The sequence below is a fragment of the Amblyomma mixtum genome, chromosome 2 (genome assembly GCF_055824585.1).
Source record: "Amblyomma mixtum isolate Tamu chromosome 2, ASM5582458v1, whole genome shotgun sequence".
NCBI lineage: Eukaryota > Metazoa > Arthropoda > Arachnida > Ixodida > Ixodidae > Amblyomma > Amblyomma mixtum.
In genome coordinates, this window is record NC_143013.1 from 81,553,468 (window position 1) to 81,571,163 (window position 17,696).

The 17,696-nt window shown below is 45.6% G+C and overlaps 1 protein-coding gene and 2 non-coding genes across 3 annotated transcripts; 2 read left to right on the top strand and 1 right to left on the bottom strand.

Moving 5' to 3' along the window:
- Positions 1-190: 190 nt before the first annotated feature.
- Positions 191-10,555, bottom strand: LOC149359903 (uncharacterized). Its single transcript, XM_089572028.1, has 5 exons — positions 10,367-10,555; positions 9,477-9,637; positions 6,113-6,186; positions 4,730-4,810; positions 191-390 (listed from the first exon to the last, which is right to left on the bottom strand). The coding sequence occupies exons 1-5, from the start codon at positions 10,466-10,468 to the stop codon at positions 257-259; spliced, it is 552 nt and encodes a 183-aa protein (XP_089428154.1). The 5' UTR covers positions 10,469-10,555; the 3' UTR covers positions 191-256.
- Positions 10,556-14,416: 3,861 nt separating this feature from the next.
- LOC149359904 (signal recognition particle RNA) lies at positions 14,417-14,715 on the top strand. The gene has a single exon (XR_016289268.1).
- A 2,077-nt stretch (positions 14,716-16,792) lies between these two features.
- LOC149359905 (signal recognition particle RNA) lies at positions 16,793-17,086 on the top strand. The gene has a single exon (XR_016289275.1).
- Positions 17,087-17,696: the final 610 nt, after the last annotated feature.

A 17,696-nucleotide genomic window follows, 5' to 3' on the forward strand; every position in this document is an offset into this window, starting at 1 on the left:
TCACGTTAAACATCTTTACGCCTCGAAAGGACCAATAACGAGGACGACACTTCAGTTTTACAATGTATTGCAATCATGCAAGCAACTTTCTCACCTCTTAACAGGTGCCGCGGAGACAAGTTTTTTTTTGTTCATTTTTGATGGGTATCCCACTTGTGATAGTGATGACATGATAATAAGCAAGGGTATATCCTTATGCAAAGCAGTGTTTATTTTTTCTTTTCTCCGTGAACATATGATAAGGGTGGGTGAGCGATCAGTGGTGCTTCTTGCAGCTGTCGTCGTAGATCTGCACCTTCTTGGGTCCGCACAGCATCCGGTAGATGAAGTGGCAGGCGCTGTGTGGATTGGCGACGTGCTGCTCGGGAACCATCAGACTGCACGCCGTCTCTGTGTGGAGTACGATGTGACGACAATATTAAAAATAAAAGGAGGATAATGATTATAACGTTATTTATACGATGGCCTCGACAAATGCGCGATGCTTCTTCTAGGGCATTTGATATAGATCCTCATCAGATCTTCATTATTCAGAAAGGAGTGGAATGTTAGTCGTTAGAACTTAGGAAGGGGCCGAAAACTTCATCGAATTGTACAAAGTTGGAATTAAGGGGAGCCCGATCGGGCTCTCTTAATACACGTGCTATTGACGGATTTTATGTGAATCAAACGGAAGCTTAATTAAGCGAATTTAATTTAACTAGTACAGTACGTAATGTACGTAATTCCATTGTACAGTACGTAATTGTTTTCTCTGTTGCTTAAAACAAAAACGAGCCGCCTGAATTTTAGACGGTGGTTCGAAATCAGAGCGTTTACACCGTGCTCTCCGGCTAGCTGCCTTTCTAAGCGTCGCTTAGCAAAAGATGCTGCTCGAGCGTTCCAAGATCGCTGCTTTGTCTAAACATGCATCCTCCTCGCATGGGCTGAGAATGTGCCACGCTTTACTATTAAAGTATTGTAATTTTAGTTTTAATACGTGATATTTCGCGTAATCGATTAACCTTTCCGCCACCGCGGTGGTTAAGCGGTTATGGTGCTCGGCTGCTGACCCAAAAGACGCGGGTTCGATCCCGGCCGCGGCGGCTGGAATTTCTTTGGAGGAGAAATTCTTGAGGCCCGTGTACTGTGCGATGTCAGTGCACGTTAAAGAACCCCAGGTGGTCGAAATTTCCGGAGCCCTGCACTACGGCGTCTCTCATAGCCTTAGTCGCTTTGGGACGTTAAACCCCATAAACTAAACTAAACTAAACTAACCTTTCCGTAGCTATGCAGGCAAATGTGTGCAGAACTCGCAGCTTTTTCCGGATGTCTTCTCCGCCCAGCAATAATTCCTTTGTTTCAGGCGAATTTCTCGCTCTATGCATTTTCGTTTTGTTTGGTGGCGAACGCAAAATATATTTTAGTTCGAAAGCACTGCTTCACGAGGTCTGACATTCTTACCGGGTTTGTGTGACGCTTGACCTTGAGGGTGACCTTGGCCAAATCGTAAATAAAATAAATAATGCCGCCACTAGGATTCGAACCCGCGGCGGTACGAACAGATCAGTTTCACTCGCCACTGCAGGTGAGCACAGTTGTTGTTGTTGTTGTTGTTGTTGCCTTGGTGGCATGGCACATACCCACGACGGGGGATTGGCCAGGGTTCAGTGAGGAGAGCCCGAAGAAGGTAAATTGGTGCCAAGCTAATGATTTAACTTTGGGTACGTATTCCGAGGAATTAAAGATGGAATTATGGATTAAAAGAAAAATATAATAAATAAAAATATCTGGAAAAAAATAAACGGGCGAAAAGATTAGGTAATACTAATACTGTACTATCGAACTAATATTGTAGCCGGACGTGCCGACGACCCAGCAAAGCAAAACCATGAGCCAACAAGGCTGAACGCATTCTTTCGTTCGTTTATAGGGTTTAGGAGGAAGATGTAGAAGAGGAAAGGCAGGGAGGGTTTAAAGGGTCAGTCTACTCACCAAGATGAGTGTATAAATAATAGCATATTCTGGTAGTTGGCACCCTATAACATCAATAACGAGGGAACTACTCCCGGTTCATGCAGGAATTTATATTTTATTTCGGCTTTAAAAGACGCGTAAAAATGCATGGTGGCGACCCCAAACGTTCATTTTGTTCAAGCAGGTGGTAGTCTTTTTTTTGTAGAAGCGTAAGTGAATATACTACGTACCGTTAGTATGCCTCAATGTCACAGAAACATACGTTTTGTTCTAGTAAACTGTAGAAGGCGTACCGCTCGCTTTTTCTGTAGATCACATGAATATTTATAGTTATACGTACGCTAAACTCAGGCACATTCCCACTTTTAGCTCAGCGTATGCTAGCAAAGACGCAAAAATAAACTCAGCCTATAGTGGCGCCATCTGGTTGTCAGGACGGGAACCATTGCTGGAAACAAACCGACTCTCCACTTAACCTAGACGCGGCAGAATCGTCACTCTAATTATTAAAATAAAGCAAATTTATCACTTATACGTTTTCTTATAGGCGAGATGAGACGAAGCGAAAGACCGGCACCCCATTTATGGCCAGTGAACGCACTGAAAAAGGCAGCAACAACGAGAATTCAGTCCGAAGCGAGAGGTTCAGCTAGTTCAGCTTCGACGGGCGCCGCCATGTTTGTCGCCGCGCGGCGGAAATCCAGATGGTTGCCAGATGAGACTACCATCTCATACAGATGTGTTCCCACATCAATAAATTCTATTTTAAAATGTTCTACCGCACTTCTTGGCACCACGCCTGGCTAAACGGTAATTTGAGTAAAGAGCTATCGGTTGCCGCCAAGAAAATATGGCCGATAAAATTCAGTCGACTGACCCTTTAAATACGTTAAAACCCTACCACTTTTTTGAAAGCAATGAGCTCTGAAGCAGGGACATCGACGCTGGCACGCAGACGAACTTCGAATAGGGAACTTAATATCCTCCTAAAAATTTAATTCGTCGAACGAATCAGATAGCGCATCTTGAAAATTATTCGAAACCAATCGCGTATATTGACAAGTTATCGAAAACTTTTCGAATGCTTGTCACGAAAATCGAACAAGGCCCGCAGTAGTTTCTTTAGTATGACTGCTCTTAAAACAGGGCCGCAGCGACTCCGCACAGTATGCCGCCGCAATCTGCGCGTGATATGGAGGACATAGCACTGCGATGCTGCCCATTCCTGCGGCGGCAGTCTTGCGTATGTGGTTACCAAAAGTGGACGACGTGTAGCGCTCAGGCAGGTTCAGCAAACCCTGTCTTATGTCTGATCTCGGAGGCCATATCTGATCCGTATACCTCTCTCTCCTCTCGCCAACTAAAATGTGACGCTATAGTTTATTCGCTGGCGCTTTCAGTGGCTGTCGGTAATTTTTTTTTATATACGTATAAAATGACGGTAATAAACTGAATATTCTGATTTCGAGTAACGCCCCCTACCGGAGATATGCGTAACGTCTTTTTTTCAGCTATAGCTAAAATTCCATAAGTTACAGCGCCATGCGGGACTGCTGCTGCTAGCACTCTGCTACTTCGCAAAATTTTTTGTTTTTGCACGAAAATTGACAAGTATTAGCGAATATTCGTAAAAAATCTCGATTCGTATTAGATTCAGTTCTATCGCTATTCGATTCGTGTTCGATTCGGTTTTTAGCTACACTATACTTGTATTCGTTATGGTTCTTGAAAAGTGTTGTTTGCACACCACACAATTTTTTAATTTGAAATAATATCTTTATCTTTTTACTTTCTGACATCATGGGAATTCTTGAGAAATAAGTGATTACGCGATGGTTCGAGTGCTTATTTGACAAATCAATGATTTCACTATTGCAATTTCCAACCACTAAAGTAAAAGAGAAATAACAGTTGGTGTTTTGTGTTCAGAACAAGTTGCCTTCATTTAGGCCTGCATAAACCGTTACAGCGTGAAAAATAAAAGATTTTTTTTTTAATCCGAAAGTTTTAGATACATATACAACAGAAGACGTCATTCCCAGCATTTCCCTTCAGGCCCACAGGCAGTATAAAGAATAAATTTCTAGACATAAAATTATATTATTTTTTTTGGCCGCCGGCGTTTTTTTTTTTTTTTGCCGCCGCGGTGGCTCAGTGGTTATCGTGCTCGGCTGCTGACACGAAAGACGCGGGTTCGATCCCGGCCGCGGCGGTTGAATTTCTTTGGAGGAGAAATTCTAGAGGCCCGTGTACTGTGCGATGTCAGTGCACGTAAAAGAACCCCAGGTGGTCGAAATTTTCGGAGCCCTCCACTACGGCGTCTCTCATAGCCTCAGTCGCTTTGGGACGTTAAACCCCATAAACAAAACCAAACCAAACCTTTTTTTTTTGCTGGTACTCTACGGCAGACCAAGTTTTAATGCAAGCTGACAAACTGAACTTTCGCTCAGGGCTGCCGAGGATATAATCACATGTTGCACTGCGAGTCGTCCGTCACCAGTTGATGCGACATGAAGAGAAGGAGTTAAACTGATCACGACAGTATGTTTTTTCGGTACCGTAGTTAACAAAGAAAAACTGCACAAAGTAAAAAAAAAAAACGTCATAGCATCGAAATTGGCATTGACTGCCCACGTGAAAGTGTCTTTCTTTCATGCAAACTGCTCATAAAGGTTCTACATACAAAAGCTGGCTCGCTCATTACAATTGAAACAAACTGTGTTGGCAAAAGAGGAGCCAATGTGTCAGGCGAAGTGTGGTTTGCGAAACTCACTGCTGACATAGGGGTGCCTGAGGATCTTGCAGGTGTTGCAGTCAACGTAATCGATTGGCAGGTCGAGCTCCACCTCCGTTCCTGAAGAAGAATGACAGCTGGTGTTATAGGCGCCGTCGTGTTCTCGCGCTGCGAGTGCTATTGCAACGACATGCCATGCTACTCCATAGTTAACTCAATTTCAATAACCCAAGGTGGTCGAACCTAATTCCTCGGCCCTCTATAGTACCAGCTGCCTCGTAGCACACTCTTACAAAAATTACTTTAGACAGTCTATAGACAGTTCTTAGACATTTTGTCAATAAGGCCTATACACATTCTATAGAGAAATTTTGGTCAAATGTTTAGGGGAATCCCCCAAGGTGGAGTAGATTTGTAATAAGGGAGTAATTACTCATTACTCGTTCTGAGTAATTACTCAGAAATTTTATAGGCCAGTCTATGACAATACAAGTCCTTTACATAGTCTATAGGCAATCGATTGTAAAGAGGAAGATGGGCAGCGGTGGCAGCCGCACCGCCAGCACACGGCGCTAGATCGTTGGGTTGACTGTCGGAGCTCGGTCTGCCATTTCGGCTAGCTCTCCTCTGGCTGCTTTCCCTGGGAGTCAACTCTCTGAGAACTGTTACAGCTTGGTGGAGGTGCTCAGTGTGACCGTATTTATTATGGCCGGATTTACGGTCGTATACTTTCAGTAAGCGTTTGTCCAAAGACAGTGACTGTGAATAGACAAAAGGAAATATTTTTAGGAAAGTCATTGACTCTTGAAGAAGTCTATAAAAGTCTATCGGCTATCTTTATAAAGGCAGTGTCAGCACGGTGAGGAATTTTCATCTTCCAGTCAGTCTACAGCAATATCACGACGTGCTGGAATGAATCATAAACTTTGATGTTTTTTTTTTTGTGAAGGCTAAACTTTCTTCACGGAGCTGGGAGAAGATATTTAGAAATAGAATAACTATGAGCAGGTACATGTGTGCTATTACACCAAGAAACGTGTCTCGATAACCTTTCTTTTTTTTAAATAAACTTGAAACTTTTTGCTTTCTTTGTACCTGCGTGTGTCTGTCGTCCGTCCGTTAGAGCTAATGGGCGATATATTTTACTACTCACAAATATATTTTTTTTCTCCTGCGTTTATCGTTTAGCTCTGTCTACGAAACAGTTTGCTGTATTCATCGCCGTGTTGCATTGGGTCTTTGCATGACACTTTTTTGCACGACACTTCTTTTCGTAGGACACTTCAAAGATTTATAAAAATTTCACCACGACCTTTTGCACAGTTCTAGTGTCACGATAAGGCTATTCAGCATTGGACCATCACGTGCAGTCTGCCTCAATGCGACAACAGGATATTATTCTGTGACAACCCGTGCGCTTACCTTCCGTAGGCGACACACGGAGGGCGTTCTGGTGCTTGTAACCTTCAGTGGCGACGAGCTTGACGTTGAGGTCCCTAGGAAAGAAACAAAAAATCACAAAACGGTTAACAATGTAAGCGCGAGGTTCAGCGATTAACAGATGTTTACAGTTATCGATATAATAATATTCATTCATTATTATTGTCTTCATCTCTGATAGAATGTGCATGATGTTATTACGCCTTCTCTGTGTTCGGACCACACGGCGTGACGTCATGCGTGACGTCATTACATGATGACCGATCAGCGTGGCGCGGTGTTAAGCCAACACAGCAGAACCAGGAAACATGCCGTTAACAGCTTATGCTATGAAATAACTGTGGGGACGCTGAAGTTATGTTAAGATTGGATTGCGATAGCATTAGATTTTACATTCGTCTCAGCCTCCGTTGTAACTTCTGTGTGTATTTGCGTCAGTTTCATATCAATATATATATATATATATATATATATATATATATATATATATATATATATATATATATATATATATATATATTTATAGTACAATAAGAAAAACGTACTTGGTTGCTAGTTTAAATAAGATGCGAAATTGAGAAACGCTTCTTTTAAGTAAACGTTTATTGGGAGTCGACAACTTCGACAACGTCGACTCCCAATAAACGTTTACTTAAAAGAAGCGTTTCTCAATTTCGCATCATATATATATATATATATATCAGAGCGACTCATGATGAGGGACGCCGTAACCACGGAGCCAGCGCGGTTTTTCGGATTTTTGATTTCGATTTCTCTCTCTAGGTTATCTAGAAACTAGGTTGCTCACAACACCGTGTGCAGGTTTTGATAACGCCACACGGTCACGTGACCTCTATCGACCAACCGTCAATTTGATTGTCGCCTGCCAGGGCGAGCAGGCTCTGATGACATCACAAGCTCACGTGACCTCTCTCGACCAATGAACGAATTGCGTTTCGGACATCGGCGGGGCTTTCGTATGATGCCAACTCGAATGCTATAGCATTAAAGACGAGGTAGGGGGCTAAAGGATGCAAATATGCGGCACGCGTAGATCACGCCATTACGCAGCATCCGCTATTCGTAGCTGTAGGCAAAGCCCGAGCTCTCTAATCTCTTTACGATGAACCCATTTGCAACGGCGAGAGCGGTGTACACGTAAACAGGAAAAGAGTGCTCGAGAAAACCAAGCAAACCAGGGAAGGGAAAAGAAACGACGAGTGGGCGCCTTGGCCTCGTCTCAACGTTTCCCTTTAATGCGCAACGCATTCTAGCTATATATGTGCCCCGCAGATACCACGTTTCCTCGCGAGGCCTCCGGTAGTGTAGTGAAGGCTGCGTAGCCTTGCGTACATGCGTGAGCAAAAGAGCTCCCTCGCACTCACCCTCCCTGGGCACAATTTCTCTCTTAAATCGAAAAAGCTATTACTGACCTTTCTTCCTTGTAGTAGTACGTGAGAACTAAATTAAGCGCAAAAACTGCAGCAAAAATGCGAATTCACGCACGAAACACTGAATGCAGCTGGTAGAGAAAGAGAGAGAAACGTTTAATGCATAAAATGGTTGGGTAGGCCCTCATTCCCAGTCAAAAAAAAAAACAATTGGAACCAATTGGACATTCCAAATGGAACCAAGTGGACATTCCCATTGGTTCCAATTGGATTTCCCACTTGGAACCAATTGGTTCCAGTGGTGATTTTGGACACCCGACCAATTGGACCCAACTGGACTAGCCAATTGTACCCATTAGGCCAGGCAGTTATTTCACCCAGAAAATATTCACAAAATATGTTATGTTCATTGAGAGAGGTAGCTAAATGTTTGTGAATAATATGCTCTAGAATCTTGGACAAATATTTCTACAACTGAACATATTATAATATGCAAAAGGAAAACTCATTTATGAGGACTGCAGGGAGATGTCGTGCCTAGTGCCAATCAACATTGTTCTACGGAATTGAGATTAACATGTTTTTATGGAAATCAAAGTCAACAGGCACAAATACATCACACGCAAGCAACATTCAGGCACTAGTAGCATATATTAGCTCAATATGTACATCCAGAGAACATACTTCTGCTCCAACTAATATGCCCCATTTGGGATGCTCTCATGCTGGGGCCAGTGGCGCTTGCCCACTGAGCGCAGTTATTTAATTTAATTTCAGCTGCAGTGGTGGTGCAGATGATGAGTACAATTTAGTAGGTTAAGCTTCTGATAGCTCTTATTATAGGAACCATATTGGTTCTACCTTGTTTGTCAAAAGTGCAAACATTCATTGGAAAAATTAGGTGCAGTTGGGCGGTCCAATTGGATGTAATGGGTAAGACCAATTGGGCCCACCAATTGGAAACCCAAATGGTCCAATTGGATAGTCCAATTGGACTATCCAGTTGGAACACCATTCCAACTGGAACCAGTTGGAAACTCAACTAGTCCAATTGGGACCATTTGGAACCAGTTGGAAATCCAATTCAGGAGGACACAAATACAAAATACAAATACAAGTACTTCTGGGAAATCCAATTGGTTCCAATGTTTTTTTTTGACTGGGTTCCAGCAGCTGGATGAATTCTTCCCGATTGCCCACAGAATTGCACGTGTTTTAATGACGCTATCTTCTTCGTCTGCTACTTCTTGCTCTCTTTCTTGTTCCAATAACATTTGTATAACATATTGGGTAACCTAGCAGAACTTTTTGCTGGGCTAGTTGGTCCATTCTGACATTGGTGAAAACAGCGCGAAAGAAGAAGCCCGAAGGCGAAACGATGTTCCTGTCACTTCCTCGTTTCGCCTTCGGGCTTCTTCTTTCGCGCTGTTTTCACCAATGTCAGTTTGGGTAACCTACCCTGCTACCTACGCGGTCACGCACGCTGTGTCGCTTTTATAGACTGTGGGTGGACTTTACTCTTGTTCGGATGAGCTCTGCAGTACAGACGGAAAATCTGGCTTGCGAAATTCTGGCATATGTTAGCCTCAGAAGTGAGTACGTACAACCTTTGTCAGAAATTTAAAGCCCATGGGGTTTCCTTATAAGCGGTGTAATGGCGCTCATGTAGCATTTGTGGGATTCTTACCCATTGGAGGGGGCAGGACCAGAATTATTCTTACCTTCAGGCGTGTTGGGAAATTGTGGATGCCTTACGAGCCAGACGGTGTGGATGCGTTACGAGCCAGCAAATTCCCTGGGCTCTAAACTTTTGACAAAGGGTGTACACTAAAGGAATAAAAGATTCATTAGCTATATGGGCCACTATAAGGTCCAAAATGGTAAAGAGAGCTCCGTTACTTTTGCCCGCGAATGTATACAATTCAGAGGTGCGTTACAGAAGGAAATACGCTCACAGTTTGTCGTGGTCGCCGAACTCAATCCTGATGCGGGTGGCGTTGTTGACGTATGGAACATCCGTGCTGTGGAAGCGGACGCACTTGGCCGCCAGGCCGAAAAACGGATCCACGTCGTACGACCGGTAGGCGATGAACCAGGAATGCTGGAGCGGGAAACACTGCACCGAAAAGGACGGGACGTCGAGGATGGATGACACCGCTGCTCTGTGAGCGCTTCACGCTCGTCAAGCACCTCGGGGGCCATCCGCTGTTGTGCCACGTTGTTTTCTCTCTCTGCTGTGTCTGTTATCTTTGTCGTTCGTATACCAGCTTTTGAAACAGACAGATGCCAGAGACGGAGTTTCCGCTAGCAGACCTGGCTGGTTCCATGCTTCGCTAAACACCTCTGCATGAGACGTGGTACATGAGAACATCCTGTTGTTTTGCCGTTCTGATGATAAGCTGACACTGTGCACTACCTCAATCAGTCGAGTCTTTCGCGGACCGAGCAGGCTAATAGGGTGACGATTGATGCATGTTCACTGGGGTCTTTTCTGTAGCAGCAGACTGCCGAATGAGTTCGAAGCCGAGTCTGCGAGTTTCGGAAACGTCTGGTCAATTACTTTCCCAACAGACATCGATCGGTGTATTGCCAAACGTGACTCGTCTCCAGTGTCATATAGGCACTACAGCTGTCACTGCATCCGCCATAGGCACCGGTGTAAACCACCAGGACACCAATTTGTCACAATTCCGACAATAATAATATGTTTCAAATTCTTATTCGCTCACATTTAAACATTGCAGTTGAGGGTGAGGGGATGGGGCTCCGAACGATTGTTATTAAATAAAAAAAGAAACGGTTTGCATCTGAGAGTGACCTACTTTCGAAATTGACACGAACTTACTTTTCCGTCGTCTTGAAACTGTCCCAGCTCAGGGTTTCTGGCGTTGAACTGCGCCTCGGCGGCGAGGAGCGCGCAGGCCGACATCAACAGGCACCTCCACATGGCGATCAAGCGAGTGTTGTTTCTCCTTCTGGCGGCGGGCGCTCGCCTGGACGGCGCTTTTAATGTCTGCTATCCGTCACCACATACCGTCTTGTGTGTAAGAACACGTGCGGAGGCAAGCACAGCAAAAAAAAAAAAAAAAACGCGGAAAGAAAGATTAGCAGTGTCCCCGCTCAGAGGATGCATGGTGGAGAGGACGTCAAGGTCATCGCATCGGCATTACCGCCCCGTGAGTGCGTGTCTGGGACATTTAGAGAGCGTGGCTGTCATACAACCGTCGTCAAAACGCACAGTGTTTATAGTCTGTGCACGCCGAAGGCTATTACAGCGCCGTTTTCCTTCTCATGTCTGCTACAAACTGACCGGCCTCTCAGCCTCCGTCGAAGTAGTCCTTTCTTGAAGTCAAGAGTTTTACAGAAGCCCGTCTCGTCGGGATGGGGGCAATCTACCCCCAAGTACACATGTCTGGGATCTGACTTGCGCTGTATTTAAAGCACCAATTTTCCGCTTCGCCTTCATCGTGAACAAGGCTGCCATGTGGGAGCCGAAACGTCATTTCATCTTTATTTTGGTCGGTGCCTAATCCTTTCTTACAGCTTCGGGGCCCAACAGCTCCCTTTGCGGATGAATGCATGGATGTATAGGTGGGTTGAATAATGGATAGGAGCGTCCCCTTTGAAACGGGGTGGTGGTAGCTGCCACCACCCCGCTCGGCTCGGCTCGGCTTTTTTCTTTCTCTTGGTGTAATAAATTGGCCCATAAATTCGACATTTTCTGTAAGTGAAATTTTAATCCTACACTTCTGAACTACCGCGGTGGCTCAGTGGTTAAGGCGCACGGCTGCTAACCTGAGAGACGTGGCTACTATCCCGGCCGTAGTGGTCGCATTTCGATGGAGGAGAAATGCTGGAGGCCTGTGTTCAGTGCGATGTCAGTGCGCGTTAAAGAAGAAAACAAAAACAGGTGGTCGAAATTATCAGGAGCCCTCCACTACAGTGTCCTTCGTAGCCAGAGTCGCTCTGGGACGTTAAACCCCATAAACCAAATACTACGCTTCTAACCTTATGTCACTTGTCTGCTTTGGAGCCATCAATCTACCAATCGCTTTTTGCTAACTTCCACCGCAGATTCATTCACGCGAAGATTGTTTACTCTGAACACTAGGGCATGAGTGCGAGCGGCTGTGCCTGCATCGACATCCGGATGGACAGCACCACATTCGAGTATAATATGTTCAATAGGCGATGAGTGAAACTGATTGGCGGTCTGGCCACACCACGCCTGCAGCTTTTGGTTTCCATTCCGATGAATCTCGCGAGCGGAATTTCAAAAGATAAGCTTCGGCCGCTGCGCTGCTTGTACTGCTCATCTTTTACCAAATGTGGGTCGTTTTAGTGAGCGCCAGCATGCCCATACCGCGTCCTCACCTTCGCTTTAACTTCGGCGCTGATGATGGCAAAAATCAGCACCGTGACATGCGTTGGAAAGTCTAAATCTGTGCAGTTGTCGTTTTAATGCCTGCATCAGAGCACCGGTTCAAGCGTCGCGCATTATCATCGCTATTTTATTTTCAAGTGGCCGAAAATCCATTTCGTAGGGTAGCGAGCGGTTGTTTTGCACTGAGTGCACTGATAGGGTTTATATTAGGGGTGTGCGAATATTCGAAATTTTCGAATATATTTAGAATATTATATTTTTAATATTCGTATTCGATTCGAATTCCAAGTATTCGTGTTCTTTCGAATATTCGACCCGACGCGAATATTCGTATTAGCCGAATATTCATTGTGAGCACCGGCGTTCATTTCTGTCCGTAAGCCCTATCGACAGAGACATAACAACATGGCGGCGCCCAAGCAATGCGCATGGATGAAGGAAAATTTTTCCTTCGAATTTTTTCTTTGAGATTTTTCCTTCCTCCAAGGGCCATGCCGTAGCTGACTGCGCTGGTGAGCTTTTCTGTGGCTATACCTGCGAAGCTGCTGTGGTCAGAGCTGTGCACGATGTACCTCGCAATACGTGCCAGGTCAGTGCCAAGTGAGAGGGCATTTTCTGTGGCTGGAGGAGTCGTTTCATCTAGAAGGGAACTACTACTGCCTGACCATGTGGAGCAGCTGGTTTTCCTTCACGACAACCTTTTATGTTCATCCCAGCAACGCGCTTTTGTGCTTATGGCAAGCTAGCCTTAATCAATGCTATGTACTAGCCGTCCTCTCGGATATTTCCACTATTCTAAGAATAATGTTCGACACTTTGATACTTTCTGTGTAGCCACACAGACCTTTTGTGTTCATTTAATCATCAATAATTGAACTGTGATGTTCTTGGGTGCTCAAATAAATGCTTTGTAGTGGTTAAATGCGTCTGTCCTTGATTATTCGATATTAGATTCGATATTCGGAATCAAGTATTCGTATTCGATTCGTATTCGAAAATTTTGATATTCGCACACCCCTAGTTTATATGTTAGCCTTGACCAACTTCAGTGGCAGTGCAAAGTATCGTGCACGCCGACGTTAGCGAAGCGTGACAGCGTGCATTGCAATAAGATCACACAAGACCCTCGGCCAGCTTTGCGATGCAGATCCATGGTTTTCATGCAACGCCACCGTTACTGCGGCTGGTGCCGTTGCCAGCGTTGATTTTTGCTGTCTTGGCTTCTAGCGCCACATTTTCAACGAGCCGTACACGCCTCGTTGAAACGGCAGACGCGTTTGGAGCGAATATTGCGCGGTTGGCCGTCGATACTAACAAAAGGAAAATTGGTATACATAATTTAATATATTGTAAGCAAAGGGAGAGATTTTTTTTTTACTTTCTACTTGCGATATTAAATTGAAATTGATTTTTTATTTTGCAACTAGGTGTTGCGAGGAGAGGCAGGAAAGAAGTTGTATAAACAACTTGAAAGATCCTGAATTCCTTTATACAACAACAATGATTGTAGCGCGTCCTTTCCTGCTGTCATGAAGGGAGTGCTTGATTACATAATGAGCCGACAGCAGTAGGAGCATGTACTCCATACGCAGGTCAAACTGTGTGCGCAGGTGTGAAATTCGCATACTTTAGATGCTTCCGGCGCTTAACTGGCTTGCACCCAAAGTTAGACAAATGGCTATTTTGGGTACCAAGTTGTTGCCGCTTGCCACAACAGTAATAAAATCAGGCGGCTTGAAGCGTTTTCAGCGCGCTACCATACTGTGCAACATTGAAATGCATCCCTCCGTCTCAATAAAAGAGCTGCATTGTCTACTTTCTGAGCAGACTTTTGTCACCGAGAATCGATTGTAGGAACGCAACACTCGGCCCGACCAGTGTGAGTCGTCATCGGAAATATTGGTACAATCTTCCATGACGAGTACAGCACAGGGTTGGCCGTTAAAAGGTTAATATAATAAACGCCACTTTTGTTGTACTTGCAGTAATATCGGAAGTCCATTTACTGCGAACTACGGATACAACGAACGCCGTCCGCGTAACTGTCAAGTTCGTTGTAAGTGGCCTGAACTGTAATTTTAACAGAATACGCGAATACTCAAGGAAACAGAGCGAGAGGATTCAACAGCAGCTTCCGACATGTAGCGATTCACTGCGACAGTTTGAACCCCTTGAAAGTCCCGCCTTGCTGCCCGTAATGGTTGCGTGGCGCCACCGCGTGTCAACTTAGTTAACGTGTGGCGCACTTGTCGTTGCCGACGTGGTGGTGGTGGTGAAAAACATTTATAATACAATAAATATTTACAGAGAGGTGATTGGGGTAGGCCCTATTGGCCCTTTCCCCTAACAATACTAGGTATGGGCGGTTTCGTCAAGCGCCCATGCTTAGGTTTCTCTCGTCTCGCGTTTATACTCGTGGCGCTGGGACCACAATTAGGTGTACGAAAATGTAAATAAAAAAAAAGTAGGAATAAGTGGGATTAAATTATTATTGCTGCCTCCACTCCGCCGGCCGGGGGTCGTGGCGTACCCCTGTAATCCAGCTGCTTGGAGGCGAGGTCTAGAGGACGGGCTGACACCGGGAGTCCTGGGCCGCGGTCGCCGATGTTGACTGGGCGTCCGCGCTAAGCGGGGCGTCGATATGGTCACCTCGGCGGAGGCCGGCGGCGGCCAGGTCGCCTAAGGAGGAGCGGACCGGCCCAGGGCGGAGACGCAGCAGGCAAAAGCTCCCGCGTGTCGCAGTAGTGGGATAGCGCCCCGGAATGGGGGCCGCGGTGCAGCCCGGAGGTCAGATCCGGACCTAGATCTTTTTTATTTTGCAGCGTCTCATTCTCGCCAAACTGGCGACAATCATCGTGCGAATTATATTTCGCAAACGGTTAGCTTACATTCCTAAACTTTTTTCTTGGCTCTTATTTCTTCTGCAATTAAAAACCAATGAATTTGAAGAAGGGTGGTATTACTCAATGTTAGTTTTATATCTTGTGTTGAAGTGTCTTTGCCATTTGTGCGCAATGCGTTAATCATCAGGATCACCTTTGTGTTTCGCCATGTGTTCATGGTTTTATTCTTTTCGTTAAAACATATCTGCCAAATGCGGGTTTTATATCGCATCTTTATACCGCGTGTTCCGTATTTATCTGTCCCTGTTACGAAAAATTCTCCTGCGCAATCTACTGAACTATATGGGCTCAAAACGCAGACTACAATTAAGGTAGCTTATGATGCTCGTCTTTCAATAAGTAATTAAATTCCTAAACTTGCCTGTATTTTCAGGAATCGGCGAGAAACTGCATTCGGCTGCGGCAGAACTTTTCGTCGAGGCGAGCAAAGAAGCCAGTTTGACAGGTTGCGCCATCTGACGAGCGGTGAGGCAACCGATGTCGCTGCTTGGGGCGGGAATGGCTTCGAAGGTGCGTGTCGCCAGCTCGTTGAAATTATTACGACCTAGCGCAGCGTACAGCAGCAGCCTTCTCGTCCGCGGAGTATGACGGCATATCGCCATTTTCCGCACGGCGCGAACACAAAACACAGGGCTAAAACGAAGCTCCCGTAACGTCCGGGCCGAACCATCGAAAACAGACGGCATTGAAAACAAGATGGAAACAAGAGGGGACCAGCTCCCGTTTATTAGTGTCTTGGATGTTATTTTAAACATTGTTCTGGGTTACTTTTAAAAAAAAGAATGATATCTTTTTCCGATCGTATTAATTTCAAGGAGCAGACGACACGCACATTCGAAGAAACCGCGCGAGGTGCGCATTCCCGCTCCAAGCAGCGACATCGGTTTCCTCACTGCTCGCCAGATGGCGCAGCCTGTCAAACTGGCTTCTTTGCTCGCCTCGACGAAAAGTTCTGCCGCAGAAGAATGCAGTTTTTCGCCAATTCCTGAAAATGCAGGCAAGTTTAGATATTAAGATATATTATAGAAAAACGAAGACCATCATAAGCTACCTTGTGGTCGGCGTTTGAGCCCATATAGTCCAGTAGTTTGCGCAGGATAATTTTTTTAATACGGACAGATAAATACGGAACAGGCGGTATAAGGTACTCAGTCCAGTGTTCTCAATGAGATGTAGGGTTTCTTTTGTGGGTGAATTATTTCTTTTCCGTCACACTGTTTGCTGTTGCCAAAAGAGGGCTCGTTGCTTTGTCAAGCTTTCGAAAGACAGCTTCTACTTCGCTCCCGTCTGTATCATCATTTTTTGGCATGATGGTCAAATAAACTTGTTATTATTATTAATCTGAAGGAAATACCATGACACCGAAAATGAGAAGGAACACGAACCTGAGTCTGGAGAAGAAAATGAACTCGAAATTATCTGAAACGCCTCAGTATTTCCCGTCTGAATGGGAGCAGAAAAGAAATTGCTTCTAGCCCAGGTCGGAATGCGAACCGTCGGCGCTCTAAACCGATCAACATCGCCTTCAGATTGGCAAGTGCCGCTGCCTCCCACGGCCCGTGTTTAAGTGATAACCTCTCGAGCTTTCCTTTGGATTTCGTCATCATGGTTCATCAGCAGAACATGCGCACTAAACACTGAAAGAAACAGAGCGAAACGATTCAGCAGCAGCTTCCGACATGTAGCGATTCACTGCGACAGTTTGAACCACTTGAAAGTCCCGCCTTACTCTTTTGTAGTGGTCGCGTGGCGCCGCCGCGTGTCAACTTAGTTAACGTGAGGCGCACTTGCCGCGGCTGACGTGGCGGTGGCTGGCTTTGAGCATATGGGCGGTTTCGTCAAGCGCTAATGCTTTGGTTTGTCGCGCCTCGCATTTGCACTCGTGGCGTTGGGATCATAATTAGGTGTTTCAAAATGGCAATAAAAAGAAAAGAAAGTTCTGAGCATATGGGCTGAAAACACGATTGCTTTCCTCGAGCTGTCGGCTGGGGGTCGTGGCGTACTCCTGTAATCCAGCTACTTGGAGGCGAGGTCTGGAGGACGGGCTGACGCTCTGGGCCGCGGTCGCCCATGTTGACGGGGCGTCCGCGCTAAGCGGGGCGTCGATATGGTCCCCCCGGCGGAGGCTGGATTGGGGGCCAGGTCGCCTAAGGAGGAGCGGACCGGCCCAGGGCGGAGACGCAGCAGGCAAAAGCTCCCGCGTGTCGCAGTAGTGGGACAGCGCCCCGGAATGGAGGCCGCGGTGCAGCCCGGAGGTCAGTTCCGGACCTAGATCTTTTTTTTTTTTTTTGCAACATGAAACGGTTTTAGCTTTTATGCTCGGCAAGCTCAGCCGAACGTCGTTCATATCTGAAGGAAGACATAATAGCGAACCTGGAGAGAGACGTGAAATTGAACTTATCAGAAACGCCCCTAAATTCTACTTACGATTGAAAGAGAAAGGAAAAAAAAAACACTTCTAGCCCAGAGGAGGATGCGAACTGTCGGCTCCTCGAACTGATCAGTATTGCATATCCCCGCAGCAGTCGCCGCAGGCTCTAACGATGCGTGTTGTTGGCCTTTGTTGGAGTGGCCCATACCCACAGAGGGGGACTGGCCAGAGTGCGTTGCAAATTCAAATAGGAGAGACACATGACGTGATAAAATTACAGTTATTCGGCATCTTTTGAGTGAGAAGTATCTAATTTAGGAAATCAGACACTGGGTTTATGACATATCCACTGGCGCTTGCTATAATGGAAGGAAACCGAAAATAAAAGAGGAAACCCTAATCGAGTGAGGAGTATCTCCAAATAAGCTCTTCGCAAAGGCAATGCGCCGGCAGGGACGTAAAAAGTGATCAAGTGTTATTAAATTTCACGAAACACTCACAAAGGTTCGACAAAGTG

Bases quoted from the DNA above. Each gene is read 5' to 3' on its own strand.
- LOC149359903 (XM_089572028.1), bottom strand. From the start codon at position 10,468: ATGTGGAGGTGCCTGTTGATGTCGGCCTGCGCGCTCCTCGCCGCCGAG. The intron at 4,811-6,112 runs GTAAGCGCACGG...ATTCTTCTTCAG, and splicing joins CCGTGTGTCGCCTACGGAAG to GAACGGAGGTGGAGCTCGAC. The intron at 391-4,729 runs GTGAGTTTCGCA...TACTCCACACAG, and splicing joins CAGGCACCCCTATGTCAGCA to AGACGGCGTGCAGTCTGATG.